The 21,877-nt window shown below is 36.4% G+C and overlaps 7 protein-coding genes across 9 annotated transcripts; 3 read left to right on the top strand and 4 right to left on the bottom strand.

Annotated features, from left to right (window-relative positions):
* Window positions 1–926: 926 nt before the first annotated feature.
* LOC129578710 (uncharacterized) lies at window positions 927–2,411 on the top strand. Its single transcript, XM_055467691.1, has 3 exons — window positions 927–1,409; window positions 1,477–1,672; window positions 1,734–2,411. Exons 1-3 carry the CDS (start codon window positions 1,256–1,258, stop codon window positions 2,293–2,295), a joined length of 912 nt encoding a protein of 303 aa, XP_055323666.1. The 5' UTR covers window positions 927–1,255; the 3' UTR covers window positions 2,296–2,411.
* LOC129578707 (TGF-beta-activated kinase 1 and MAP3K7-binding protein 1-like) lies at window positions 2,298–4,225 on the bottom strand. The gene is made up of 6 exons (XM_055467686.1): window positions 3,956–4,225; window positions 3,703–3,825; window positions 3,506–3,620; window positions 3,236–3,423; window positions 2,805–3,156; window positions 2,298–2,707 (listed from the first exon to the last, which is right to left on the bottom strand). Exons 1-6 carry the CDS (start codon window positions 4,129–4,131, stop codon window positions 2,450–2,452), a joined length of 1,212 nt encoding a protein of 403 aa, XP_055323661.1. The 5' UTR covers window positions 4,132–4,225; the 3' UTR covers window positions 2,298–2,449.
* Window positions 4,226–4,584: 359 nt separating this feature from the next.
* LOC129578689 (BTB/POZ domain-containing protein 7) lies at window positions 4,585–9,446 on the top strand. Its single transcript, XM_055467624.1, has 4 exons — window positions 4,585–5,069; window positions 5,656–7,868; window positions 7,969–8,402; window positions 8,500–9,446. Exons 2-4 carry the CDS (start codon window positions 5,672–5,674, stop codon window positions 8,635–8,637), a joined length of 2,769 nt encoding a protein of 922 aa, XP_055323599.1. The 5' UTR covers window positions 4,585–5,069; window positions 5,656–5,671; the 3' UTR covers window positions 8,638–9,446.
* Window positions 9,447–10,955: 1,509 nt separating this feature from the next.
* LOC129578706 (uncharacterized) lies at window positions 10,956–15,510 on the bottom strand. 2 transcript variants are annotated; one of them, XM_055467684.1, is made up of 3 exons: window positions 15,030–15,229; window positions 14,287–14,913; window positions 13,220–14,219 (listed from the first exon to the last, which is right to left on the bottom strand). In XM_055467684.1, the coding sequence occupies exons 2-3, from the start codon at window positions 14,599–14,601 to the stop codon at window positions 13,311–13,313; spliced, it is 1,224 nt and encodes a 407-aa protein (XP_055323659.1). In that variant the 5' UTR covers window positions 14,602–14,913; window positions 15,030–15,229; the 3' UTR covers window positions 13,220–13,310. The 2 variants fall into 2 exon arrangements, with proteins under 2 accessions (XP_055323660.1, XP_055323659.1); XM_055467685.1 differs by having other exon boundaries at window positions 10,956–14,219; window positions 14,287–15,510.
* A 405-nt stretch (window positions 15,511–15,915) lies between these two features.
* Window positions 15,916–19,543, top strand: LOC129578717 (peptidoglycan-recognition protein SA-like). Of its 2 annotated transcripts, none has more exons than XM_055467700.1 (4): window positions 15,916–15,970; window positions 18,740–18,965; window positions 19,025–19,140; window positions 19,227–19,543. In XM_055467700.1, the coding sequence occupies exons 1-4, from the start codon at window positions 15,931–15,933 to the stop codon at window positions 19,409–19,411; spliced, it is 567 nt and encodes a 188-aa protein (XP_055323675.1). In that variant the 5' UTR covers window positions 15,916–15,930; the 3' UTR covers window positions 19,412–19,543. The 2 variants fall into 2 exon arrangements, with proteins under 2 accessions (XP_055323675.1, XP_055323673.1); XM_055467698.1 differs by lacking the exon at window positions 15,916–15,970 and adding an exon at window positions 18,528–18,659.
* LOC129578704 (4-hydroxybenzoate polyprenyltransferase, mitochondrial) lies at window positions 15,957–18,484 on the bottom strand. Its single transcript, XM_055467683.1, has 3 exons — window positions 17,543–18,484; window positions 16,947–17,455; window positions 15,957–16,812 (listed from the first exon to the last, which is right to left on the bottom strand). The coding sequence occupies exons 1-3, from the start codon at window positions 17,862–17,864 to the stop codon at window positions 16,420–16,422; spliced, it is 1,224 nt and encodes a 407-aa protein (XP_055323658.1). The 5' UTR covers window positions 17,865–18,484; the 3' UTR covers window positions 15,957–16,419.
* On the bottom strand, window positions 19,453–20,495 carry LOC129578709 (uncharacterized). Its single transcript, XM_055467690.1, has one exon. The coding sequence runs from the start codon at window positions 20,493–20,495 to the stop codon at window positions 19,557–19,559; it is 939 nt and encodes a 312-aa protein (XP_055323665.1). The 3' UTR covers window positions 19,453–19,556.
* Window positions 20,496–21,877: the final 1,382 nt, after the last annotated feature.

Here is a 21,877-nt window from a genome sequence, read left to right as displayed (position 1 = left end):
GGAGTAACGACTCCCTTTTTGTCTCATCTTCTTCTTCTTCTTCTTTTTCTTCTTTTTCTGCTTCTTCCTATATTCTGATTATTATGCGCTGTGAGCACACAACATCTTAAAAGAAGAAGAAGAAGAAGATGAGACAAAAAGGGAGTCGTTACTCCTTTCCCCATTTATTATAAACAAAGGTGTGTAAATGGAGTAGAAAGAGAGTGGAAAGGAGTTCAGCGTCCACTTGGGATAGCATAGATATTGATGGATTTATTCAATAAGAGATGCGAATCGAATTCGTTGGCGCTAAACCATAAGAATCAATAAGAAATAATAATTTTAGAAATTGAAAATACCTTGAGAATCGAACCATCGACTCGTTGATTTTGTGAAAAACAAATTGAAACATCACATCTAGTTGTATTGTTTATTTGATTTAATATTAAATTACGCTGCGTTCCCCTGTATCATTCAGGAGCAATGAACGATTTTTTGTCGATTAACAAACGAAACTTGTCCTACCCCAACGAACAACACTTACTGTTTTCATCAAAATATTGTACACTCTTTTTTTTTTTTCATTGGAAACACATCGTCTCAGGTAGATTTTTCCTCCAAAAACTATGCTAATTAACTATTTTTAAAATATTTTTGACCATACCCAAACGAAGAGAGTTTCAAATTGGAATGCGATATAACGAAGCCGCCGAATATTTAAAATAAATATATTAGCTCATAATATTTTATTTCCTGATATTGAAAATGACCAATGATCTCTTCTATCCTAAAAAGTAGTAGCGTTTCGTCAAAAGCCACACACATTCTCGTTAAGCAGAACATAATTTATGTGTGTTAAGCATGAACGACAGCGGAATAACGATAACGTACAATCCGGAAAAAATACTACCTCCGATTGTGTGTACAATAGACGGACAGACTAGAGAAGAAGGGAATAGCGATACACGAAAAAATAATATCGTCGGCGAAACAAACAGATGTGTACGAAATGAAATTACGTCACTATGATATTTTGAGCGATGTTTCAACCGAAAATCATTCGTATAATGTATATATTCATGATTTTTGTTTTGCTCTCCCCTTCCTAAAATTTGGATTTCACTGAATTTCGTTCAACGTTGAGATTATTTGTGTTTTGGCCTTCGAGCTGTCAACTACTCGCTGCCGAATATTCTGTCGCTTTGTAACGTTGCGTGATTAATTGGAAATTAGTTAAAAAAGAATTTTATTTCGAACATTAGCGAAAAAAATAACAATGGGTAAAGACAAAGAAGAAACTGAATCGCAGTATGGATTCAAGAATAAGGAAAAGGCTGAAGAAACAGTGAAACTATTGGCTGAACATGATTTAAAATATCAAAAATTGACGGTGCGTGGTCTGTTGGGTCGAGCAAAACGTGTGCTAACATGTAAGTGAGATCATTTAATCGATTTGGAAAAAAGCAAATCAGATCTTCAGTGTATTTCCTTTTGCAGTGACAAAGGCTGAAGATAAAAGAGCCAACATTCAAGCAGCTATCAAAGTGTTTGAAGATTGGACTGAGAAAAATGCAGGCTCATCAAGTAGTTCAACGAAGAGCTCAAACTCATCAGCCAAAGAAGATAAAGAGAAACCTGAAACGGTGCCAGGTCTTGGATTCAAAGACAAAGAAGCAGCTCAAAAGACTTTGAAGTAAGTAGATTCGCGGGAGACAATGCGAGATAATGTGCAACTTATTTTATTTTCCAATTAGAATTCTTAAAGGACGTGACCCAAATTACCAAAAATTGGCCGTTAAAGGTTTAATTGGGAATTCAAAGCGCGTTCTACAAGCGACGAAGAATGAAGATAAGATCAAGTCGATTAAGGAAGGTGTGCAGATACTAGAGGACTTTTTGGAAGAGTTTGATCGTGAAAATCGTGCTGCTGACAATCTGGCCTACCTACCATTTGACACTGTATCCGCATTTAATAAACCAAATAGCAAACTTGTTGCTGAATTCGTCGAAGTTTACGGTGGAAAAGCCAAGGGACGCTATGAGCATTTGCGTACGTTGTATCCAAAAGATGATGATTCCAAGAGCTGGGATATTGTTCGAAATGAACATCTCGCCAAACTCAAGAAAAAAATCAAGGAAAACAAATCGAAACTATTCAACGATAATGGTTCACCCACACAAGAACATTTGGATTTGATTTATTGGGCCTACAGTCCAAATGCAGATAAACTCAAGACAAACGCTGAAAAAACGAGCTCTCACAAGAGAAAGTCAACCAGTGACGACTCATCGGCTCCAGAAAAGAAAAGACGTTAATAAATAGCTGCGGGTTTATATTATTTTTTTTCTCTCGTATGAAATTCGTTTAACCATAACTAATACGAAAAAAAAAACAAAAACAATAAATATATCAACCAAATTAATCGTTTCAACCGTTCGTTTCAATTCGAAGACGGGCAAATTATTTATGCTAACTAAATCGAATATTTGGTGGAAGTGTGCCGTTTCGTCGTGCTGCCTCAACATTTCGGTAATAGTCGGTGAAGTCAACGTATGGGCTAATTCGAATGTTTTTATCGAAAAAATCACTGCGATTGGAGCTAGACGTTGTCGTTGAACTGTTTGTGTAGTTTGAATTGGTCGTATCCATTCTACTGCTTTGATCCGATGACGATGACATTGTGTGATTGGTCAGTACATGTTCTCGATTTATTGGATTGAATGTGACCTGAAAAAAAAACAATGCAAATTCAATCGTTCGAGCATTCGATTCTAAGGGTTAGACATGAGATTGCAATTCAAATTGCGCTTTGTGACATATTCACCCTATTTTGTTGTGGTCGAATTTCGTTTGGCATTGGATAGTTGAAATTTCGTATCATTAACGTCATATCGGGTCGACTTCTGAATTGCACATCATTCGTTCGTTGCATGTAGTGGGCCAGATGCTGTGACATAATCTTTTCGACAACGGATTGTGCGATGGCCGCAAGTGTTGGTTTGATTCGAAAACAATGCACAATGCTCTGTACCAGTTCACGATTTATATTCTGCTCTTCGTGGTTGTGCACCTCTTGAAGCGCTTTACACAGTCCAGATGACATAAGTACCAAGAATCGATGTGAATCGTCCAATGGAATTGGCCCGACAATTTCTAATCGTGACAATATCGATTCGCTGCAATTAAAAACACAAGAAAGTCAACCCATTATGGTTAAGATTTGAATTTTGATTCTGAATTGATTCGTCTACTTGCCATGCATATGTGTTCTCCTGGTTAATCTCACAGCCAGCACTCATTTGGACCGCTCGCAGAACGTTGCTGCTATCCGTTTTGCACAAAATGACACGACACTTGCCCACATTGCAAGTGTACAGTTTGTAGTTGTATATCAAAGCCAGAGCTATATGGATTCCATAGACGGTTTTCTCATCGGCAAATGACTGACCGAAATCAAAGAAGAAAAGATACAAAGATAGTTTCACAAATCAAATGGAATTCTCCTAATGTGTTCGAGAGACTTACCTGCAGAGTTGCCTGTTCATTGCTATGCCTTGTTTGGTCCATATTCTGAACTTGTTGTGTAAGACACTCGTCAATCCAATTCAAATAGTCTCTTTCGAGTGAGCCAAACGCTTGTCTACGAATTCAATTTGGATTTTATATTAATGGAGAGTTAAATACACCGATTTTATATTGATAGAGAGTTAATCTGGTCATACCGAAGTACATCTTTCACATCTTCATGTGCGCTATCGTTTAACTGTCCAAAAAGAATTTCGGCCGCAAGTTTTTCTTCAGCGAATTTTGAAAAACCATTCCCAGAACAGATGACATACAGCGACCTAGTAAATGGATGGAGAATATAGCTATAAAAATTAAAACAAAGCCCAAAGAGATGCAAAAGAGGGAGCTATTGAACTACCAAATAGAAAAGAATGAACAATATCGATAACGAATAGTGCAAATATTTACATGCGATCGGATTGTTGACACTGAAAACTGTTATCATATGATATATGGTGTTCACCTGCTGTGCTCCCATTTTCATCGTACAATTGATTCGTTGCCGTGCCTGTTCCAGTCGAATTACAAATGGGCAGTCCGTCAGTCAGCGATTTGGCTTGTATATCAATATTTTCCGCACGCATTTTCTACTCGATTTTCAAAATTTCAACAACACAAACAGCATAGGAATAGTTAGTTATCCCGATTTGACAACAAATAAGCTACACAGAGAGTGCTTTCAACGACAGAATACACTATACGAAAAATGACATTTGGTTCACACACGCAACTGTTGTGACGTACTTTACATCATCGATTAATTCGATCATTACAAGAGTCTTGTATTACCTTGAGTTGTGTTTCCTTCAACAAATCTCAACGTTCCAGAATGGATGAATTTTTCCATTCGATGCAACAAACCTTTTTTACATCAATGCCATTGTAATAATTATTTTTTCTGATAAAAATCAGGTCCAAAAGCAGGCTGAATTTTTGTTTTGTTTTGTTTCGAACATTCATCGCTACTGCATTCAAGATAAGCGCTTACATGTGGCAACACATCGCCCAGCAGCGACAACCCGAAAGTTCTGTCGACCAAAACAAAATACTTCAACATTACAGTGAACAGATTTATTGTTTCTGTAACACGTAAAACATACAATACACTTTCCAGTTTTGCTATTTGGAATTCAATTTTGATGTATTGAATTTTCGTGTAATGACTGCTAAATGGTGAAATAAAGTGTGAAAAATAATCGGAAAATACGATTGAATTGGTTTGCGACGGTCAAAAGTCAAGTGGCTATTCGGTTTTATTTTTCGTCATCGTTTTGTGTTGCATCAAAAATGAAAGAGAGAAAAAAGGTTGATGGAGTGTAAACATGGCTGACATTTGGATTGTTCGATATTTATTGTGAAGCAAGAAGAGAGCAAGAGCAAAAAAAACGAAACACACACGAAAATTTGTGAAAAATACACGGAAACGAGCGCATTAATCCATTTTTATTCGACTTCTGTTCAGTTTTTGTTCACTTTGGTTTCGAATAAAAAAAAGAAATATATGTGACTAAAATGGATCCAAGTATGTATGATTGGATAGAATTTCGAGCACAGGCCCAGTAAACATGCAGAAATCACTTATTGAGAGAGAGAGAGAGATATGGGTGTTGGTACTGAAAACAACATGCATATATGTACATGTAGCAAAAGAGCATATCCAATTAAATTTGGGTCAGAAACGTCAATATTCATAGATTGATGCAGAGAAAAGCAAAAGTGACTACAATATTTTTTTCTATTCATTTTACGTTCGTATAACAACCCAACCAAAGTATACGCAATTATCGTTTTACAATCGAATTAAAGTGTATAAACGTTGTTCTTTTAGTTTTGTTGTCACTCTACCTCTCTCTCTCTCTCTCTCTCTCGCCAAAACAAATGAAAAAAAAAGAAATAATGAACGGGCAATAGGTGTTTTTCTGTATTGTTTGCGCTGTGCGTATGTGATTTGTTTGGTGGTGGCGTTGTTGTTGTTCTTTTTTTCAATAAATTTTCTTTCGTTGTTATTGATGTGGTGTTTGGCTGATGTTGTGCCTATATTGGCCCCTATCAAGTAGAAGAGAAAACCAAAGCAAGTCGAACTGAATGGATGGTTTTTTCGTTTGCAGGCTCGCTATTTGAGATATGAACGCTGGTCTATGGAGCTGTATATTGCCTTGTGGTTTTTATTGGTGTGATAATAAAGAGAGGCCACGTATGACAGATAGTACAATGGGTGTGAGCGCATCAACAGCTGATTGTCCTGCTACAAGTAACCCAATCTCATCGACGTCTGGTGGTGTTTATATCCGTGATCAACGTCGAAAAAAAGTGACTGGTTTCGCAACGCTTAAAAAGAAATTCATTCGCCGTCGACGGTCGTCAAAGGCATGCGATCATGGGCGAGTTTTACGTGATTTTTTATCCGATTGGAGTTCCATTGAATTGGCATCATTATTAGAAGAATACGAAGCATTGGCCGCGCTGAAGGATTTATCGGTACAAGCAGAGTTGGCACGTCCGCCAGCTGCAACCTTTAAACAGGATCTTTCGGCTCTATATGATTTTAAATATTGCACAGACTGTGATTTGGTATTTCGGGGAAGCGTGTTTCCCGTGCATCGAGCCCTGTTGTCGGTTCGATGTCCATATTTTCGTGATTTATTGGCCGGCTGTCCGGGATTTGGTGCGCGCATCTGCTTAGAACTCCGTTCATCACCCGTCGACACACCACTGTTTTCGTCACTTCTGCGATATTTGTACACGGGCGATCTATGCTCGCACGATCCATCGATTGATGTGAATTTATTGCGTCGGCTGGGCGAAGATTTTGGCACACCAAATCCACTTGAACATGATTTACGATACCTGCTAGAAACTGGTGATTATGCGGACGCGGCACTTGTCTTTACAGCTGAAGGATCTGATTACCATCGGCCCGATTCTGGTAGTTCAGAGTACGGCTTTCGACCAAAACTAGAGCTGCCATGTCACAAAGCAATACTTAGTGCGCGTTCACCATTTTTTCGAAATTTAATTCTACGTCGCACCCGCAACGATGAGGATCAAGAGCGATCGCTGCACGTACCGACTAGAATTGTGCTTGATGAGACTGTTATACCAAAACGATATGCTCGAGTTTTACTGCATGCTATTTATCTCGATACCGTAGATTTATCATTAATTTTGCGTGGCAACGGTTGTGGCAACAGTGCTGGCAGCCTGGGCGAAGTGCAAGCGTTGACACACACCGGCCGAACGCGACCGACACCACTCGAAGAAGCGATGGAATTGTATCAGATCGGTAGATTTTTGGAATTAGACATTTTGTCACAAGGGTGCGAAGACTTGATACTCGAATGGCTAACATTGGAAACATTGCCACAGGTGTTGAAATGGGGCAGTCAACCGCATGGTTCGGCATGGGTGTATCGACAGTCGTGTCACTTTTTACGCGAAGAATTTTCATCGGTGATCGCATCGCCGGTTTTGCATCAACTCGACAAGTCCCAGTTGATCAACGCACTACAGAGTAGTTTCTTGCAAGCATCCGAACTGGAGGTACTGCAAACCGTGTTGAAATGGGGCGAACACGAGCTAATCAGGCGAATGGAAGATCGAGAACCAAACCTATTGAGTCATACGGCACATTCGGTGACACGAAAAGGAATAAAGAAACGGGATTTGAGTGACATTGAATTGCGAGAGATTTTATCCGATCTGTTGCCATTAGTTCGAATGGACCATGTCTTGCCGCCAAACAGTGAAGTATTGAATCAGGCAATTCGGCGTGGTTTGGTTAGCACACCACCGTCGCACATGATCGGCGATGAACGGGAAAATTTCCGGGTGAATGCGTGGATTCGTGGCGGGAAGAATCATGGACTCTTTGTTCGGCCGCGCTTATTCATGCCTTACTACGAGGAAGTGAAAACGTTGCTAGAAGATCCAGCCACATCACAACAAATTGACGTTTTCCGAATGCGACGCAGTCGACATTTGCCCGATATTCCCGATACATTGTACATGGTTTCACGTTTGGGCACCGATGGCGCACCGGCCGACATTGTGACCGCATCACTGCCCGCACCCGATCCCAACACTATGATGGCGATGTCAAAGCGAGAGCAAAAACTGCGCAGTTCACCGAGTTGTCAGCGAGCATTAACGCTTCCACTATCCTCTAGGCAGGAAATCAGTCGGCAAATTCGGTTGCGTGTGGTGCGAGAATTTAATTTGCCCGATGGAGTGGCCGATCTCTTGGAAAATACATCATGCTACTGTGCCGATGATGAAACCAACATCAACACAGCCCAATCCACGGAAAATATCCATCATGGAGGTATGGAATGGCATAGCATGTGTTGATTTTTGAACACTTACCTTTAATTAATTGAAAAACACAATGATTATTATACTGAAAAATTGAATTTTTATTCTAGAAAATCATCCAATGGACGATGAAGACGAAACTACACCGCCACCATCGCCTGCGATGCAAAATGCTACCGAAACGAGTACGGCGCAGTCGTTAAGCTCCTGTTATGACGGTAACTTAACGTTCCCACGACAACAGCACGGCCAAAACTATGGCCATCCAATGGGTGGTGGTTCAAGCAGCGTACGTCGTCATGATTTGCCCGCTCTGATAACCGAAGGTGATAGCATGATGTATCGCATGCCTGGCGAAAATGAGGGCGCATCATGTTCTGAGAGTCATCATTTGTCTGAAATTATGCCAGATGTTGCAATGGCCACTGCCTCCTTAGGACACCTACAGCTAAACGAACCACCTGAAAGCTTACAACTCGATCTTGGCGATGGTTCGAGCCATGGCATAATGGGTGCAGCTGGTGTGGGACATCACAGTATGCAGGTAAAACACTCGACACCTGCGTACATCAATGTGCGATCTGTAGCTATTGTTCGGGAAATTGTAAATTTTCCATTTTCTTTGTGTGTGTCATTTCCAGCATCACCACATTTTGACGCCACAAGCTGGAACCATTCACCACTATATCAGACGACCAACATCTCCTTCACCATACGTAATTCATCGCCAAAGTCCGGCATCTAGTTCATATCATTCGATTCCGCCAAGATTTTTATAGAAACTCAGAGTCTCTTCTTCTTTGCTATGCCTTTGATGGGAGAGCGACGATCAGAGCGACAAAATAAATTTGAAACTGAACATGATACGAAACCAAAATGCGATGGTAAGCAGAATGTATAATAAGTAGCTTCTAACCAAAATGGGGGCTTTTCAAACAAAAATTAAGAACAATGATTTGTCAAAAAGAAGAAGAAGAAAAAAACAACACACAGAATTTAACCAAATCTTTACGTCCCATTGTCACATCGTCTGGTATAAATGTTTAGTTAGTGTTGTAATTGCCATTGATTTTCAAAATGAATTCATCTGTTCATTGCAAATGATTTTCAATCTAAACTCATAGTTGTGTTCGTGTCCAAATTAGCAATTTTGCCGATGAACTCGATTTTTATACCGAACGAGCGATTAGGAGAAGGACAGACATATAAAATTTGTTTTGTTTATTTTCCTGTGTATGTGCGATTGTGATGTTGATAAATTCTCATGAAAGAAAAAATTTAAAAAAAATAATGTGCAAATCAATCAAATTTAATTTGATAATGATAGAAGACTTTTCACTCTCTTTGTATATACTAGTTTCGCGTTGTATTTTTTTTTCGCCGATACACATTTATATATAGATATATCTTTTTTTTTCATTATTCACCACATTTATAATTTTCGACTTTTAGACATTTTTTGTTTGTTTTAAATTTTAAGTTTGTTCATCGGCGACACTTGATTGATTTAATCCAAATAGAAGAAAATGTGCATGTGTCTCAGTATCGCTAAAGAACAATTGAAATGATTTCGAGTACTTTGTCAAAACTCTTTTTTTTTAATCTCTTAATTTTGAATGTGATAGAAACAAATTCAATGCACAGAAGACAATGTGTTGTAAGTACAGAATGTAGAAATTCACCGTACCCGAATTACATACACACAGCCATTGTTAGTAAAACATGGAAAAGAGGGAAATATTTCGGGAAATTGCATTCATTTGAAATGAAAGAGAAAATGTTACTGATGACGGCCCAATATCTGGCGCATCGGACAGAAATACTCTTGAAGGAGAGAAGAGATAATGGAGTGACTGAGTGATTGAAGTTTTAGTCATTTTCATTCAAATTTTGCATATATAACAATATAACAAGACATTTGAATGGGCAAGCGGAATAATGAAACGTAATTCTGTTTTTAAATAAAGTGCCTCTGAGAAAATTTTGCAGTAAAAAAGCCCCACAAAAATATTGTCTGATAAAAATTTGTATGAAAATCTTATTCAGACAATATTTTTGTGGGGCTTTTTTACTGCAAAATTTTCTCAGAGGCACTTCATTTAAAAACAGAATTACGTTTCATTATTCCGCTTGCCCATTCATTTAACTGTGTTGTTTTTGTTCTGTTTGTTGCAAAAACCATTGTATACATATTTTAATTGAAATATCCAGTCAACTTGAACATTTTAAGCAAGACTAACAAAGCCATATTTCAAATTGAATATATGTACACAGGGTTTTATTTTTGTTTCTTTGCAAAAATGTCGCAAAAGTTTAGTCAACATCATATAATACGCAACTAATTTGAACAGATAAAATTTACTCCAATAAAATAAACCAAAAATCATGTGCAGAACATTATCCATACCCAAGCATTCTCCCTCTGCACACTCTCAATTCCGCTGTTATTTTCTATTTGCTCACAATTTATTGATCCTTCATGAGAACGAACGTTCAATCTCTGTGAAATGATCCAATCCAATCGACAATTTTAATTCTCATGAAGCATCATTATGTTCCACAACTGACTCAATTCCAACGCGTCAAGAGCATTAATACGAAATGGAAATAAAATAGCGGTTTTACATTTTTCTCTAAAATCAAATACCAATATACCAATCATAAAATTCAGAAAATCGATTATACAGAAAACGCCATTGATGGTTTTTATTCGCTTTTTTCGTTATGCTGAAAAAATAGCAGCAAAAACAAAATAAACCAGTGTTTTCTGTTGTGTTCATGAATTCATCACGCAACAAGAGTGCAGTAAAGAAAAACGAAAATTAAATCAAGATGAAAACAATACTAAGTTTTGGCTATTGCAGCCGATCTTAGACCAAAGCGTTTACAGCATAACTGTAACCAAAATGGCGAATAAATATGTATAGACAGTCTTGGACAAGTACGACACAAGAAAACTGAGTCAATAAATATATTTTTTTATAATGAATTTAAACCAAACGCAAAAAAAGATGGTTGTTAACGTATTGTATAAAAACAAAAATGAGAAGAAAAAAAGAACAATGTTGAAAAAGATAAAGATATAAAACAGTTTCAGTTTCGAAATTCGAACACACATAATTCAGTCAGTTATTTTTATTTTGAGAATTTCCATACATAAAAAAATACATATTGAAATATGGATACTAGACGAACGAAAACTTTTTTGTTGTGCTCGTAATGGCTCTGAAATAGTTTCAGAGCTAATGTAAAGAATTAAATGACATGAATTCAAAGCGAACATCTTCATCACTCTATTGATAATTTCAGTGAAAAAAAAAGCCGATCAGATAAGAAACAACTCTTGGTTAGCAGAGAAAAAATTGCAATCGACCAAAAAGAAGATGAACGAGAAAAATGAAAAAATGTATTGGTTTGTGTCAATAGCAACTCAATTTCCTCAAAGTCAAAATAGTACGAAGTTCCCATTGCCGTAATCTCTTTTCATCCGTGCTCCCTATTTTCTTTTTAAGTTTCATCATCATCCAATATTTTTCTCTTCGTTTGACCCATTTTTCTTTAAGTGTTATGCGTTGTGATCACAAACAATATGATTTATTTATTAAATGATGTTGTCAATGAATGAACTGCCCCATTTTCGAAACAAATCGACGGCAAGTTCGAATTTATTTATTTGATGAGAAATTTTTTCCAAAAAAATTGAATAGAAACTATTTTTTAAATTATATTTTCCTCTCTTTTTTGTTGTTGCAATATACAAATACCAATGAGTGTTTTTCAAGGGGAAAATTTAGAATTCCTCCCAAATAAGCCTCATTCAAAATAGCTTCTGTCTCAAAAGAGAACCAAAAAAAAAACATTAATACAGGCACAATTTTTATTTATTTAATTAGCTAGCGATTTTTTGTTTTGTTTTTTGTTTTTTGTTTTCTTGATTTCATCTTTTCGAAACTGAGCAAAATAAAAAACAAATGCGTTGAATTTGAATGATGATGGAAAAAGATGCAATTTTTTTTTCCATTCCGTTTAAATCCAATGATTAAATATTCGATTTCTTTTGTAAATCGTTTTATGAATTTTTTTTTGTGTATGTATATTTTATCAAATTATCCTCCCATCCCCACTATCATCGACGATGATTGTTCTAAATTTATGAAGAAAAAAAATGTCTGCAAAAATATGAATCTTATATTCACTTTGCGAACAAAGGCCAATATGTTTTATTTTGGTTGGAAAAGAGCCGATTTCCTATATAGCAGAGTTGTAAATTCTCTTAATTGAATTCCTAATGTCTATTTATTGGCATGACACAATAAATTTATTTTATAAAAAAAAAATGAAGACAACAGCAAGAAAAAAAATACATAAAATTGAAAAGAATAGTGTTTAAAATTATGTATATGTTTAGAATAAGCAGACGAAAAAAGCAAAACAAATACAAAATAAAAAAAACCGCAGCAACCACAATAACAGAAGAAAAAAATGAAAACAAAATATGGAAAGAAAAACGAATTACGTTGAAGTAGTTTTTTCGAATTTTTTTTTCTTTCTTGAATTTATTCTTTTTTTTTCTTTCTGCAATTATTCGGAACAAGTTTTGCATTCAAATATAACATGCACATTATTTTACCTGAATGAAGTTGAGAGAATTTTCGATAGCTCGATAACAATTAAGAGTGGATGAGATTGACGAGATTCAAACTCGAATTAAATCAAATCGGAGAGGGTGCTGTATCTGGGAAATCGAATAGTTGAAGACAAACGAAAAACAATGACGATGACGATAAATTGAATTACTGTAAAATAATCCAATAAATTGACACTGTTTCAAAATGCCAAATAAAAAAAAAACTGGATATTCTCTTTTGAAACAATAAAGAGAAATATGGTATGATTTTGTTCTTTCGTTAAACGCTTAGAATTCTTTGATAGGCTCTTGAACTATATGCAAATTCCGTTCTCAAGACAAAAAACCAACAAACATTATTAAAAGAAAAAAAATGACGAAAAAAAAATCCAGAACAGTTCATATGCTTCGTATGTGAATCATGTGTAGTAGGAAAAAAGAAATCTCAAACGATTACTGATTGATCATTATTCATTTGAATTATAGAGAGTAAAGAAAAGAAGAGAAAACACACAAAACACATACTTATATATAAATATTAAAAAAAAAAACAACTTAATCATGTTCAAAAAACGAAGCGAGTAAAAACTGAGTTTAAGGAAAATAAAAGACGGCTAGGATAAAACTAAATGCAAACAAAGAAACAAAAAAATGCAAGAGAAAAAGAAAATAAACAACAAATTATTGCATTGGAATATACAATAGACTACTTCGTTATTTAAAACAAAAACAAATATAGAAAACGAAACACATTTTAATTCAAATAAATTAAAAGAAAAACATATATTATCGCATTTTCATTTGATAAAACTCGTTCAATGTGCACTACAGATGATAGTGCAGCCACTGAAATATTTTCGCATAATGACCTTCGTACAGTTCACTGTGCATATTGCTTTTTGGTGCTGATTCAGTGGTGGATTTTGGTGCATTTTCTGGTTTCGGCTTTGAAATTGGAGTGTGCGATTTGCTTGGTGTCCGTTCGCGTACCATTGAAATTTCGTCAAATTCAACGACCGATGTTCCTTGTTCGTCCATAATTTGATAGTGTTTTCCCAATTCATAGCGATAACCTAGCGAATCAACGAGAACGGTGTCACTGTCATCGCCGCCGCTACCGTCCTCACGTTGAATCGAATCTGAAATCGTTTTGCCTCCATCCGTATTTATCACATATGGTGTATTTGTAACTGTTTCAGTGTTGTTGTCAATATCAGAAACTGGTTTCGCCGTGGGCGATTCTGTTTTCCGCTCAACGGGAAGCAGGAAGTCAGAATTATCGCTGTATATATGCTCGTGATAGGATGCATCGTCAACTTTTAGTAAAATATAATTGAAACGTTCGAATGAATCGTTGTTGGTCTTATGTACATGTTCAACGGGTAAAATTATCTTAAGTGGTACAATGTAAGATGCATAACTCGATGATTCAATATCACCAATGCTGTCATCGATTATGCTCGTACTGATCGGTGGACTAAATTTGACGATTTCATTTTCGTGTTGTACCACATCATTGACACTATTTGGTAATTCGGTTGTTGTCTCTTGGCCATCATCATTGGACGATTGTGTTGATGCAAATTGATCCAATTGCGAAATGTTATCATCGTCATTGATAGGTGTTGCTGTTAATTCGGTTGTTATGTCAGGTGTATCGGTGGTTGTTGTTTCGGTTTCCGTTACGAAACTCTCTTCACCATCATCTCCACCATCATCGTCGTCATAATCGTCCTGAAGATGTATTCAAATGATAAATAACAATCAAACATACTTGAAAATACTTGAAACTAATACTTACGATTTGTGTACAATATCCACAAGGTCGATCGTAAATGGTCGATAGAATGGCCGCTTTTACAAATGGCTTTTGCACCGAACTATACGGATAATGGATCACATAAACGATTCGGCCGCAGCTATCGAATATGTATACCGATCGATCTTCAAGTTGCAAATATTGACTAGTTTGTGTATTGTTTAAAGCGATCACTTCCAATTTGCGGCTAGCATTTCGAATGCGCTGAGCGTTGGTCTCATTTCTGGTTATAACGATGAATCGCACACTTTGATGGCCGGCATTGTGAAATCGCGCTTCTAATTTACTCAGCAACATTGCCTGCCGCAACCATAATTGTCAGAAGAGTTTTGTTACCACGGTAATTGAATTGCGCAGTTTTAACATGTTTACTTCGTTTTTGTCATCAAAATACTCGCAAATATCAAATGTACGCGGTGTTGGCTCAGTTGTGGTAGTAGTAAGCGCAACATCACCAATCGTTGTGGTGACATTGAATCGATTTGCCCCATCGATGGCTATCGTTGGCACCGTATTGGTATCGACTGACCGGCAAATAATCTCATTTACAATAAACATAAATACAAAACACAACCGAATGCAGAACAGCATTTTTCTTCGTTAATTCGACTATTGGTATAAAATAAAATTGAAAAATTGAAAACCAATAATGCAGACTACGATAACGTTAATAGAGAACGAATGATAAGAAGAAGAAAAAACAATTGCCTTAAAATGACTTATACTTTAATCGGTGAACACAGCAAACAATGGACTGACTAATTGGATGGAAGAGAATGAAGACGGTAGCACAAGCGCGAACGTGATCATACACTGTAGAATTCCGGTGGGTGAATAGTATATTCGTCTATACGGCAACGAACGGCAGAAAACCACAACAACAATAACAACAACGAAAAAAAAATCACACATTCCGCGATAATTCGTATTCAGCGTTGACTGTTCGCTACTACCGTTTACATTTCTTTTTTCTTTTTCTGCTTTGTTTTCATACATATATGTATTATCATCATTTTGTACAAATCACACACAAACCATCGCATAAAACGTCGAATCAAAATTCGTTGAATTAAGCATTTTGTTTCTTTTTCTTTTGCGTTGCTGTTTTGTTTGTTGGTTTTTTTTCCCAGCTGGTGTGTCGATGGCTCCCCGTGCCTATGCTCACATGTTCAATGCAGTTACGGTGTATCATGTTATATTGTTTCTTCGATAATAATTCCGTTTCCATTTGGTTGAGCAGCGCAAACGATCAACCATTCCCGTTTATGTCGTACTCACTCTATTTTTATTCAAAATTACACACAGTTTGTAAACTGTATTAGTCTGAAGTCTGCGGTGTGTGTGTGAGTGTGTGTGTGTGTGTGTGGCCCAAGTAAGAGTGAAAATATTTATTTCATATCCAACAGCCATTGCTTCCTGATTTGTACCATGATCCGACCGAGAGCCGAAATGAGAACTAGTGAACGACAGAGGCAACAAACACCCACACTTGTTCGTTAAACATGCAATGCATGCTTGCAAACAATAACAACCCAAACATAATACATTGAATCCACTTCAGTTTTGATAATTGCATTTAAATCAATTTGTGTGAAGACAACCAGTGTTGCACTAACAAGTTGCAAAATGAGCATAATCGAAATAAAAATGCATTTGTTCTTGATTGGTATGTATACTTTGTGTCTTTTTTTTATTGAAACCATCCCAATCTGGGATGATATGTTTAGAGAAGTGTTTAAAATTAATAATTTTCTTGTAAAATGTTCCAGAATTCTATTGGTTTGTTGGTTTTTTCTTTGCATTTTAATACATTTAGGTAACATTGGTGAGACCCGCTTTTTTACATTAATTCAAATAATGAATGATTTATCCTTTTCCTTCGTTTTTTATTCTCTTTGGCATATGAATACATGGAACATTGGACTTTTTAAATTGTCTTGTGGCAAATTGTGTTCGATTCTTTGTACAAAAAAAAAACATATTCGTACCGACCGCGGCTATCTTAAAAAAAATTATCCCGTATTCGTTTGAATAATAAATTCGACATAATGCAGCCATATTTCTTGATGTCACTTTTTCATCAAAACGGTACTGTTTTCGGCGTTTTCTTTTGTCTCATGTAATGTGCAGTTTTTCTTTTGTCATTTCTATCAGTGTTGTTGGTGTGGTCGATTGTAAATTGGTGGAGATTTTGTTATCATGCTTCGATTTTAAATAATTTCCAATCACAATGCCCATGAATATGATAAGGCCGACTTGATAGTTTGAAATAAATTTGCGCGCACAATCGCTTGGATCGTTGATTTTCAATGAAGTTAGTTGTTGGGCAAGATGAGCACCTACCAATCCAACGGCAGTATAATATGGCCAAGTTTGATCACAGATATATCCAGACGTTAATAAACCACCCATCATTGCTGTGGAAAATGCGGTGAGCCACGCTTTGGTATTGTCACCAAATCGAAGTGCCGTCGATTTGATGCCAACGATAAGATCATCCACTTTGTCCTTTGAAAAATGAAATGGGAAAAAATCGGAATTTAGAATCACTTTGAGCTATTTGCGGATATTCGAACGGTTTGCTTGAGTTGAATCTCAACCAATGTTCTTTAAATTGAGATGCATTTTGTTGCATTAATTACCTGATGAGCGTAAATTGTGTCGTATATGATGGTCCATGAAATTCCGGCTACGTACAACGGTAGGCAGGCAGCCAAATTGATGGATCCTTGTGTGGCACACCATCCAAGCAAAGCACCATAATTGAATGTCATGCCCAATACAAACTGTGGCCAGTAGGTAATTCGTTTCATGAGCGGATAAATGGTGACCAAACCCAATGAACATGCCCCGATCACAATCGATGTCCAATTCAACTGAAGCAACACCATTAATCCCACACTCAACTGTCCGGATAAGAATACCCATGCGTCTAATGGCTTAATTTCTTTATTGACCAGTGGCCGATTTTTCGTTCGTTCCACCTTTGCGTCGATATCTTTGTCCCATAGATCATTTATCGTGCATCCGGCTCCTCGCATTATGACCGCACCACATCCGAATAGCGCCAGCGTTGTAATATCGGGCAATTCGCCGGCTGTTGCGCTCAACGCTATACTCCAACCGCATGGCCAAAATAAAAGCCACGATCCTTTTTAAAATGAATGAACACATGAAAAATCAGTCAAATATAGAAATTTCCAAAATAAAACATGACTCAAATGAATCATTTTCTTACCAATCGGTCGATCAAGTCGAATTAGTCGCTTGTATGGATCTATATTATCTCTCAGCGAAGTGAGCAATCCAGTTTTTGGGCTAATCACATGATGATGGTCACTCGCAATCGATCTTTGGAAAACGTCCAATTGTTTTCTATTACGTAAACACTGAGACAGATGATAATTGGGTTTTGTTTTTGCACATGCCTCGATGCCATGAAATTGATTATTTGTACAATTTGTGTGCGATGCAACCGATGGCAACGATGTTGACAGTAAATTTAAACGGTGGTAAGATTTTAATGCATTACACAAATTCGTTTGACGCAGTAAATTCATTTTTGCTACTTAATTGAAACAAACTCTATGACGAATCACAATTAACTTTTGCTTTTTTTCAATTAATCACATTTATCTCAATGTCATTCTATTGATAGAATTTAATTGTAGATTATGAAATGACATTGGCTCAGGTGGTGCGAATGAATGGAAACGAGCCGCTTCGAAGATTTGATTTCGCACTTCAAATCTGCATTTTATTGATGCACATCAATTGCTCATATCTCTAAAATTGTGCACACACAAGAAAAAACTAAATCAAAATAATCGAAACATGTATCTCACGAGTAGTTCTAGTGATGTTCTATTTGAGGTTAGCTTTGACATTCTGACAGTGGTGAAAATACGTTCAATGCCATTTGGTTTTGAATGATTGGCGGTTTTCAATACAATGAATTGATTCTTTCATTTTTTGTTGTTGTTACTTGCAGACGTCTGTGAGTCCATACGGGGGATTTTTTTTCAATTGGAAATTCAAGGTCGTAACCCTTGACATATTCATATTAATATGACTTTGCTAAAAAAAAGTACGAATACAAAAGCAAAACAAAGAACACACACGCACACTGAGAGACTCTCTCTCTCTCTCTCTCTCTCTTTCTCTCTCAGTGTCCGGTTCGATAAGGTATAATGAATCCGAATATATTCATTCGAACGTTTTCGCTAATCTTGATTAAAGAGACCATCGTATGATTGCAGTCAGTTCCTTTCAGTGCAATCATATAAACTAAAGAGTCATGAGAATCGCTACGATTTTGTTGTATTGCTTGATTTTTGTTCATCAATCGGTCGAAGGTTGAACTTGACCGAAAGAACACTTTTTCAAAATAAATACAATTCAGATCTAAATCAGTTTTGTTTGTTTTCTTCCGCAGATGATGAAAATCGGATTGTTAGTAACTGTCCACAAATTATCGGTCGAAAGAGATGGGGCAGTCGAACAGCCAAGAGTATAACATATCAAACAATCCCAGTGAAATATGTGATTGTGCATCATACAGTTACACCGTCATGCGAAACCAAATTGAAGTGCTCAAATATTCTGATTGGCATACAAAATTATCATATGGATGAACAAGGCGGAGAAGACATTCCATACAAGTACGGTTTCATTTTACTTTGAATCAACACAAACGTTTGAACAAAGCCTTTCATTTTAGCTTTCTAGTCAGTGATAATGATATTTACGAAGGAACTGGCTGGCACATCCGTGGTGGTCATACTTACAATTACAATTCAAATTCAACGGGAATTGCATTCATTGGATCATTCAATGGTAATGCTTCGATTCACAACGAATGATTGATTCTATTGCAAAGTCACTACGTTCATCCCAACAAACTGTTATTCTCTTTCCAACAGAAAAAATGCCAACAGCCGTTGCCATCCAAAAGACAAAGCAACTGCTAAAGTGTGGAGTGGAATCGGGTGAACTGCATCCAAACTACATCCTACTTGGTGGCAGACAAATTTATGCTACAGAAAGTCCGGGCCTGGAGCTATATGCCGATCTACAAGATTGGGAACATTGGTCATCAACACTTTAAACCGATTTGTTTAGTTTCGAAATTAAAAAAAAAACCCAAAATTTTCTATTTAATTATACATTTCGATACTGTAATTAATTTTTAGGGAATTTTTCTACCAAAATTCAATAAGTGATTGGCGTTTCAATTCAATATCGCTTGAATTTTATGTATTTTTTGCAAAAATCTGCTTAATCATCGCTAAATCATCGTCGTGTCCATTCTCCATTTTGATATCCTCCTTCAGTTTCTTTTGGGCGACTGTGTCATCGGCCGATTCAGCTTTTCGTTTTTTCGATTTTTTCGGCGATATCTGTGAACTGGTGCGATTTTCTTCCTTCTCTTGCTTTGCACGTACACTTGGCAGTGACTCTTGTTCAGACACCGTTTTCGCTTCCATCAATTTCTCTTTGATTGTTTTGCTTAGTTTAATTTTATCTTCGAATTGATGGCCCAGAAGTGGATGACGCACTTTCAAATTTTCGGGGAATATTGTGCATGGGTGGCGACCGCTCGGCGTTAATTCAACTGGCTCATCGGTATCGTCAATTTTTTGATGGAACTGCACTCGACCGACCGGTTTGATGTTCTTTATCGAAAATTGTGCATCTTTGTTTTGGAATACCACCGATAGCGTATTTTGATAATCATCTTTATCAATTTTCGTTGAATTGTATTCGATTTCATCGTCATCGGTTTTTATTGTGGACTTTTTGCTGCCCAATTTTATGGATTTCCCAATGAGTTTTTTGACATCAATCGTCGCCGGCACATCAAACAGCCAAATCTCGTCATCGTCACTGATCTCGTCGGCTGCGAAGTTTGTCGTTGTCTTTGGATTTTCGATTTGAATATGAGGGTATTTGTTGCGGTACTTTGCCAGCGAATCAGCATTTTCAAGGCGAACTGTGACATTGGCTTGATTTTTGTTGGCACTTTGATTACTTTCCTCTACCAATACTCGGGTTTCTTTCGGTTGTTTTTGTTGTTTCGCTGCGACAACATTTGATTCCGGTTGACTTTGGTCAACACTGGAACTGCTGCTACTGCTGGTTGAAATTTTTCGTGATTTCACTTTGGTCGGCGTCTTCTTTTCACGCTTCATCTTCTATTATTTACTTAAATTAAAATCGGTTTGACTTGGGATTATGATGCTGTTTTAGTCTGTTGTTTGATGAAATTACGAAACGCGTGTGAGTTCTAAGCACATGTGATGTTGATATTTACAATTGTCACTTGTTGTGACGATGGATGCGTTCAATGCGACAACAACTTCAATCGTTGAATGGCGCAAAATTCATTTGAGAATTAAAATTTTATTTATTTATAATTAAAAAAAACTTTTTCCTTATATTTGTGCCATGTTTTTCTTTTGAATTGACAGAATTCTGAAGGCTATTCATTTGTTTATTTAATGTTTTCTGTAGCATATTATTTTCTTGGTGCATTTTTGCATTTTATTATTGTAAGCTGAATAAATAATAGATGCCAAACAGGCTGTAAAGCAAACATTGGGCCAAATATTCCGCAGATCACGGGACATTTTCGAGCATAATCTATTTTCATGCACTTGACCGTCACTTATTAATTCTTACTCTGAACGTTTAAAGGAAAATGATGTTTTTGAATGAATTTTCACACTTTCTTCAGGCCAATTAATAAAATTCTAAAGAAAGTGATAGTTTGATGAAGTAATCATTACTTAGTAATGCAAAATTAAGTGAGATATTCTTGATTTTGGATCAAAAATGGATTAAATCAAAAAATTAGAAAACAACAAAACAATATCGTAGAATCTGATAACAAACGAAAGTTATGGGTATCAATTAATTTTGTCTCGAAAATATGTATGTATTTGAATTTGGACGATCTGCTTATTGAAGCCGACGATGATAAATATCTGTGAAGAATGTTATTGGGATTTTTCCTGTTTTCAACACCATTATAAATCAATGAAAAAAAATATCTTGTATGTGCCAATAATACCGCTTTCACGCAAAAATATACCAAAAAATTAGTCAAACTTGATGTTTGGGCATTGGTTCGTTCTAAATTGACTTCACGGTGTGTTTCTGCTGTCGGTACTACATCACGTTTGAATTTGATAAGTTTAAAAATCGAATCACTAGATTTTGGATTTTTAGAAGAGGTCAGTGATATTCTGAAGTTTCTTGAAATTCTCGATGTCAATTTATCACATGACAAACATTCATTTCGTTATAAGCGCCCGACCAATGAAAACTTAATATATTTTCAAAACGTAACATTTTTTTGACTATATATTAAATCATCAACAGATGTACCAGCAATACAGTGAGTTAACTTGCGCTTATGGCGTTTTCGATATTGATTATGTGTGTCATCAATTCGAAAATAATTTCACGTTTTTGAAAAAATGAATTTATATTGTTGTTCGGGCTAGTTTTGAACTAGCTGAACGTTGTTCATTGACCGATCAAACTAGAGCAATTTTCTCTGATAAATAGC

Source organism: Sitodiplosis mosellana, unplaced genomic scaffold, assembly GCF_009176505.1.
Source record: "Sitodiplosis mosellana isolate CC-2019 unplaced genomic scaffold, AAFC_SMos_1.0 Smas_scaffold_6226, whole genome shotgun sequence".
NCBI classification, from domain to species: Eukaryota; Metazoa; Arthropoda; class Insecta; order Diptera; family Cecidomyiidae; genus Sitodiplosis; species Sitodiplosis mosellana.
The sequence above is the reverse complement of the archived record's forward strand: the minus strand, read 5'-3'. Positions and strand labels throughout refer to the sequence as shown.